The 7,525-nt window shown below is 53.4% G+C and overlaps 1 protein-coding gene across 1 annotated transcript in view; it reads left to right on the top strand.

Moving 5' to 3' along the window:
• The first annotated feature begins 1,095 nt into the window (after window positions 1-1,095).
• Window positions 1,096-7,525, top strand: part of PAPPA2 (pappalysin 2) — a 350,680-nt gene continuing 344,250 nt past the window's right edge. Inside the window, exon 1 of the mRNA XM_004706814.2 lies at window positions 1,096-2,014. Within this exon, the coding sequence (XP_004706871.1) occupies window positions 1,096-2,014 (919 nt within the window). The remainder of the gene's footprint in view (window positions 2,015-7,525) is intronic.

The following is a 7,525-nucleotide window of genomic DNA, read 5'->3' on the forward strand; positions in this document are numbered from 1 at the left end:
GTAGGTGGAGTGATGCACCCAACTTATTAGCTTTGACATCATCATTGTCTTTAAAGGAAACAAACAAGGAGATCATTACCGGCAGAAGGGGAGTGCAGGGGAGGAGCGAGGAGGCACTGGAGAGCAGGTCCCTCGAAGCGTGTGCTCTTCTCACTCTCTGTCTTCCCAGGGACCGGCCAGCCTTGCAGAATGTGGAGTCAAGGGCTCTCAGACTCATGAGGTGATGCCAACAACAGACTGGCACCCCAAAGGACAACTTCCCTGAGACTTGCCAAACATCCACAAGTTGGAAGGGATAAAACAGTCCACCAGCCCAGGACCTGGCGGAGGGACACACTCTCACCTGCACAGAGAGCCTGGAAGGTGGCTGGGAGCTGGCAGAGGAAGACAGCTGGAGAGCAAGTTAAGTACCAGCTTGGATTTGTCTGCGCCCCCCGCCAGCATTTTCTTTTTTTTTAACCCTTCCCCGCCACCCTTCTTAGCAAACAGGCATCATCTTGTGTATCTCTCTGTTATAAAAGTTCTTGGAGGTTAAATGCATATTGAGTTAAGGGTTCCCAGGGAAAAGGCCCCTCTGAGAGGCAGAAAGAGACAGGAATGATCACCAAAGCATTTGTGAATGACTCCAGGTAGTTGGATGGGGGTCTTGTGTGTGTTTGCAAGGCAGTGTACATTCGAGAGGATTTCTCAGGCTCACGTGTCCCCCTTGTAGGATCAGCGAGGGGACAGGTTATTGAAGAAGGGATAGAGAAAAAAAGGAAGAAAGAAACCTGATCTCTCTGTGAGGAAATGTATAGGAAGCAGGAGAAATCACGGTCATTCTGCGAGGACTAAACAGAGCAGGAGGAGAGCTAACAGGCGCCTGGGGCGGTGAGGAGAAGCCCACAGAGCGGGGTCCACGTGCTAGCACCTGGGGCAGGAAAGGAAGAAGAGGTGTTCTCCAGGGGCGCTGTTTGAGAAAGTCTGGTCTCTGGATTAAACAGTGTTGTGGTGACTGCTGATTGGGCTCCTAGCTGCCTCTTTCTTTCCCCCCATCTTTCCAGAGTGGTACCCAGAAGCTGACTCCTAGGCCTGTAAGAACCACTGGGGGGAGCTATGATGAGCTCCAAGGTTCTGACGATAAGCCTGGTGATGCTGGCTGGGTGGGCATTCAGTCTCGCCACCTCTGAGCTGGACTGGCCACCCAAGAAAGCCTTGGTCCAGAGGGAGCGACTGAACCAGGGGCAGTTGCAAGGGGAACGTTGTTGGCTGGGGACCAACTTTCAAAGACCCAGAGCTGCTCCCCAGCACCACCTCTTTGGGGTCTACCCCAGCAGGCCTGGGAACTACTTGAGACCTTACTCCAGTGGGGAGCAGGGAGCTCGCCAGGCAGGACACAGCAAGGCAGACCCCCAGGAAACTCTGGCGAGCCTTGCTCCCCCAGCCCCTGCTGGAAAGGTGGCAGGACAGAGGAGACAGGTTGTGCGTCCAGCTGCCTGGTGGGTGAGGGATGGTCCGCTTGGGCAATCGAAGCTTCTGGGAGTCAGTGACACTTCTCTTGGCAATGGAGGGGCCCAGGAGCCTGTAGGTGAGGCTGGGATGCAGGAAATCCCAGTAGCTGCTGCCACCATCACCCCCACCTTCACACGCCCAAAGGAACCCAAGCTGGAGACCCACAGGAAGGGCCGAGCCAAGACAAGGCGACGTCGCCTAGCAGCACCGAGGCAGGTGGCGGGCTTGCGGGGAGGCCCTGACATCCCTCCCCAGAATCTCCACGCTTGGCCTAAGCCTCCTCTTCCTCACGAGGCTAAAGACAGTGCATTGGACGACAGCATCCCAAACGGTGGAAGTGACCTCCACTGGGAACGAGAGCCCTTCCACCCACGGGGAGGTCTGCCTGTCTTGTACTTCTCGGGGCGGCAGGAGCGGCTGCTGTTGCGTCCAGAAGTGCTGGCTGGAATTCCCTGGGAGGCGTTCACAGTGGAAGCCTGGGTCAAACCGGAAGGAGGACAGAACAACCCAGCCATCCTAGCAGGTAATCACCCACTCCTGGGCTTTCCTTGGTCTCCCCGGTATGAGCGGCTGCCTTTCTGATCGGGCTAAATCTAGGGGCACGTAGGGCAAGGAGACCCGCAGGGTGGCCCCGGGGAGAGGGGGACGGGCCCCTCTTCATCTGCAAAGCAGGAGTGCAGACCCCCAGACCCATGGACAACAAGGACCCCCTAACCTCAGCGTGGCAGCATTGATTTGTCAGTTGCATCGATCACAGCAGGTTGTGTTTGTACTTAGAACCGTCAGCTCAAACCTCTGGCTCTGCTTTAAAGGGGACGGTCTCTTTGGTTCTCATGTCGATGAGGAGGGATGTCTTGCTCCATCTCTCCAGGACCTGTGGGAGATATCCAGGCATCTTGGAAGGTAGATGGAGCGCAAGGATCTGGCTACTACGTCATGCCCAGGCAGGTTTAGGTCAGCCAGGCTACCAGGTACACGGCTACCCTGCTTTGGCCAGCTTCCTCTGCTCTGGACCAGCCTCTTGGGCTTCCTTTTCTTTTTCCCAATGATTGCATGCCCAGCATAGGCACCCAAGAGCCGGGGTCCTGGGTTCTAGTCTTGGTGATTATAAGCAGGGCCGGGTGTGTGGGGTGGGGGTGGGGGGTCAGGGCGCTAAAAGTGACATTCTGTGTCACGATGGTTTTCACCAGAGGCACCTCTCTGGGCTCATTAGCCAGATGTATTTTCTCCTCGACCCACAACTTGGCATTTCTCCGAAGAAAAGCGTCTTCCTTAGCTTTACTGCGCAGGAGTTTTCAAGCAGGGGACGGGTGATTGCACTCAATAGCTCAGGGGTTTCTGTCTCATGACGTTGTTGGACTCCCCAGGAGGGGGCACCTAGTAGAACCATTTTCATCCTGTTTACTGTTGTGATGATGGAGAAACCAAGACACGAGCAAGTGTGCCAGAAGCAGGCTAGAACTATACCTCCAGGCCCCCAATTGCTTGACAGCTTTCACAATTTTAAACAAGAAAGAAAGAACACAACAGCAACACCCCTTCCAGTTTCTGGATGCTTACGAATAAGTTTTCAGGCTGAGGGGACAGTAACCAGGAGGCAGGGGGCTTCTCACTGTGGGGTCTCCCTAGAACATCCTTTCTGGACATGCTGTCTCCCCCTCTTCTGCTGTGATTTTTCCTTGGGAAACCGGGATTCCCAGACACTGAGCGCCCTAGAGTCTTGTGGTTTTGCTGTATTTTATTTTTGGTGGGAGAGGGGCTGAGGGGAGGGGAGAGAGAAGCGGCTGGGCTGTAAGACAGGCGGGGGACCGAGCCAGAGTGGAAGGAAGTCCTTATTCTGGAGGCAAAGGGTGGAAATTATGAGATGATGATCTGAGCAGGGTTGGCAGCTTCACCGTTTCCCCGGATGACATCTTCTTGCTGCCGAATCTCACTTCCTACTGCCCATCTGCCAGGGAAACTGGGTGCTTTCAGTCTAGACCGAGCCCCACAACTCTGCTTACCACTCCTCTTGTAGGAACCCGCTGGGGGCCCGAGATCAGCTCCCTGACCCCACAGAGTTAGAGGAGCCAACAGGGGTAAATATGGGAGCACACAAGAGACTAAAGGTTTAGGTTATTAAAACCTCCTCTTGGGGGAAGCAACTTTACAACAGGGAAGGTACCTGACCTGTGCCTTGCCCCTTCTGTGTCCTGTTTCGTGCTGGGCAGCGAGGAAAGTAACATCCTGCTTTAAGTCCAGCTAAATACTCCTTCCCTTGACCACCTGCCCATCACCACCAACTTCCCACCAGCCTTCCCCTAACACACACTCTGATCCTGCTTCAAAGTGCCCTCTTCAGGTGTGACCAATCTTAACCTTAAGCAGGCAAAATTGAGCAGGGATTTTCTCTCTCTCTCTCTTTTTCTGGACCAATTTAGTGTGCCTTAGGTGAAAGTTTACATAGCACATTACTTCCCCTTCAACAAGGGATGCACACAGTGCTCCAGGAATTGGGCTGTGAGCCCTGAGAGGTGCCTGCATCCTCCCAATCACCCTACCGACCCCTTTCCAGCCCTCCAATTCTCCTGCCCCTGCCTTTGCCTTCTCATCTTTTGGGCGGGGGGTGGGGGGCTGGGGGGGGGGCAGGGACGTTGCCCTTATAGTAAGGGGACCAGACGTCCCGCTTTTGGCGGGACAGTCCCCATTTTTGGTGTTTTTAAAACGTCCCGATTTTTGGAAAGAATGCACGACAAGCTGGGAACGGTGTATTTGATCCATATAGACCAAATTTTTCATCAAGAACCCCCCCACCTCCACCCCGGTTAATGGTGTCCGCTTTAAATCTGGTCACCTTACCTTATAGTTGATTCTTCTAGGGCGCATATTCCTCAGGGGTGTGGCCGTTCATTTTGCAGGCCAATCTATGAGTCGGCCAAAAGGGGACCTCTGGGAATGCCGTCAGTTCCAGGTTAAAAGGGTGTCTTAGGATGACAGTCTCAGGGGCTCCTCCAGCCTCTCTCAGTCCAGTAAGTCTGATTTGAGTTTTGGTACACAACTTTCTCTCATTCTAACTGGGATCCTCGATTACGTCTCTGGTCCAGAGTGGTCACCAGTGGTAGCTGGGCCCCATCCAGGTCTCCTGTCTCTAAAGCGGGCCATGATCTGTATGGCTCCTCAAGTCTTCGGTCTCCTCCACTCCTCTTCACTCCAGAAGGGAAGAGCTGTATACAGCCCAGGAGCTGGATCTAGAAAGGCTGCTCACGAGCTGTAAAGACCTCTGACATCCTCCCCAAACTAGCGTCAACTGTGTGATTGGCCTAGCCAGCTCCCCCAGTCACGGTGCTTAGTCACCTAGTTCAGCCCAGTAGCTCAGTCCTGTTAGGGGGTTGTATAGAGCTAAGAAGTTTCGAGAACTGTGGCCCCTCTGTGCTGTATTATATATGCGAACATAGATTCAGCATACATATCTATGTATACACACACACTCACACAGAAACGCACATAGAAATACAACTGTATCCCTCTATAGTTGTCATTAGGAACCCTGCTGGTGCAGTGGGTTGGACATGTGGGTTGCTGATTGACAGGGAAGGCCTTTTGACTCCACACAGATCCGCTGCTTCGGAAACTCCAGCGACCCGCTCGGCGCTGTCCTCCAGAGCCACTAGGAGTCTGCATCAATTCCAAGGCAGTGGATTGGAGGCTTTTGCTTTTATGCCTCGATCTGCCGGCACATACACTCCTGGGCAGGAAACCTTCTGCCGACAGTCTAGCTTCCGAGGGGTCTCTCTCCCTAGAGTAGCCCTCATGGGACCCCGAGGTTCCCTCTTTTTCAGGTTCACTGCAGGAAGAGTAAGGGTAGGGGCTCACTCGAACATGGAATACCCTGGGATAGACCCTCTCTACTTTCCAGCCTCAGTAAATGTTCAGTTGGAACTTAGGGTAACAATTTAGGGAAGATGGGGGTTGGGAACAAGATCTTCATTCTTCACGTTTCTGGCAACTGAGTTCCTGTGGGTGCAGGCATTCTTGCCTGGTTTTAAGCACTTAGCTACTCATGCTTCACCTGTGGAGCCAGGGCTAGATGGGAGGTGGGAGTCCTCCAGAAGCAGAGGTCTCTGGTGGGCATTCCTTTACCCACCTGTGTCAACAGAGTAGCCTGACCCTCTCAGTGGAGCTTCAGTTGGTTACCACCTGCGCCTAGGGTTGTAGGCCTTCCTTTGTGCAGAAAGACTTAAACACAAGCATTTCCCTTGGGGCTAAACACAGCTCAGCCCGGCTCGTTCTGCTGAACCATTGCAGATAATACAAGGTACTGAAAAACTGGACTCCCCATTCTTTTCCAACGCTGATCAACTCTCCCTTTCTGCAGACTCAACTTAAACCAACTCTCCAGGTTCGACGCCTACCCTGCCGGGGCATTTTATTTTCAGCAGGGAAGTCAAGCAATCCAAGGGAATACTTCCCAAACGGGGCACTAGATGGCAGTGTTGCTTCGGCGATAGGCACTTGGAGTTGGGAATGAGGCTGGTGTTGGAGTGCAGTCCCTACTCTGGTCTCAGGGCTGCAGTCAGCCAGCGCTTCCCAGTATTTGGTTGGTAACCGTCTCTGGGGTCAGCTTCATACAAGCCCTTTTTGGGGGGCCTATGTGAAAAGGCTGAGGTTGCACTTTGGGGATCTCAGCAACTTGGAGCCATGAGTAAAGAAAACCAAATCAACTCGCCATTCCCATCTTGTACTTCCACGTGCTTCCCAAATAGGAACTGGGATGCACAACAGATTGCCAGCATCTCTTCATTGAGGTCTTGGGGCAGGGACTTCAGATGCTGAGACTCCCTGGTTGTCGTGGAAATGATGGTATCTACTCTATCAAGTCAGACTTTCTGACTCGATAGCTTACTTCCTGTGATTGGGAAGCAGGCCACTGAAGTCTGCAGATGACCATTCACACTACCCCAGTGTTTCTGCACTCCCCCAGCCACCATGTCAGTGGCTGCTCAGGGGCCTGGCAGTTCTGTGCTATTTAGACACATGGGTGTAACTGGAGGTCAGGAGACCGTTTGGATGGATCATTGGAAAGGAGCAGCAGACAAAGGCCAAGTCCGGCCCCATTCTGGTATAAAATCTTTAGGGTCTCGTGCCCGTTCCTCTCTTTTCCTTCTCAGCTTCCTTTCCTCTCCTTCCACCTCAACACACAGGCAGAGGAAATGTTCCCGGGTTCCTCCTCTCCCATACTTGATTTCAAATGGTCCCTGCAGCTGCCCCGCTGAGTGACCACCCGCAGCTCCAAGTTGCCTGAGACTGAGTCACTAAGTCCGTGGCAGGCTTAGAGCCTGACCCGGTTTCTTCATTCAGCAAACGTTCATGGACGGCCTTGCCATGCACAGCACGGGGCACACAAAGAAGTCTCAGAAACCGTTCGCAGCCGGAGGATGAGCTTGCCTCCCCGCGCAGTCGCACACTGGAGCTTACCAAGGTGTGATGGAGAGAAGAGCATGCACCTGGGAGGGAGACAGGCCTGCCGGGAGTCAGCGCCCAGCTCGCACGGTTCTCAGGGCTGCACTCCTTGGCAGATCCTTGCCCTCCTGAGCCTTGGTTTCCTCGGGTTGGAAAGTGAGATCACGTCTTGTGGAGTTGCGAGGGCCTTCAAACCGGTCATGCGCGTGAAGTGCCTGGCACAGGTCACAGCACATGGGGGACAGGCATTGTGAGAGCGGTGTATTAACCTGCTCCCGATTGCCTTTCGATCATTCACCTATAACTCTTTGGAGGTGGGAGAGCAACGTTAGTTCCTTAGGACGTTAGCCTGTTAATCTCTAAAATAGGAATGGGCTTAAATGGTTTTGGTGGTGTTCTGTGGGCTCCTTGTTTTTTCTTCTCACAAGATGGTCTACGGAAGATTGAGGACATTGCCGAATCCGAGTCCTGAAGGGTTCCAGTTGTTTGGTTTTGACTTTGGTCCCTCTTGTTTTCTAATGATCGGACCTTGAGAGGCTCTAACATCAAACCTGCTGCCATTGAGCTGATTCCCAGTCACAGCCAGCCTATAGGG

This window comes from Echinops telfairi, unplaced genomic scaffold, assembly GCF_000313985.2.
Source record: "Echinops telfairi isolate 266 unplaced genomic scaffold, ASM31398v2 ScPeMD7_7424;HRSCAF=8462, whole genome shotgun sequence".
In the NCBI taxonomy this organism is placed as follows: Eukaryota; Metazoa; Chordata; class Mammalia; order Afrosoricida; family Tenrecidae; genus Echinops; species Echinops telfairi.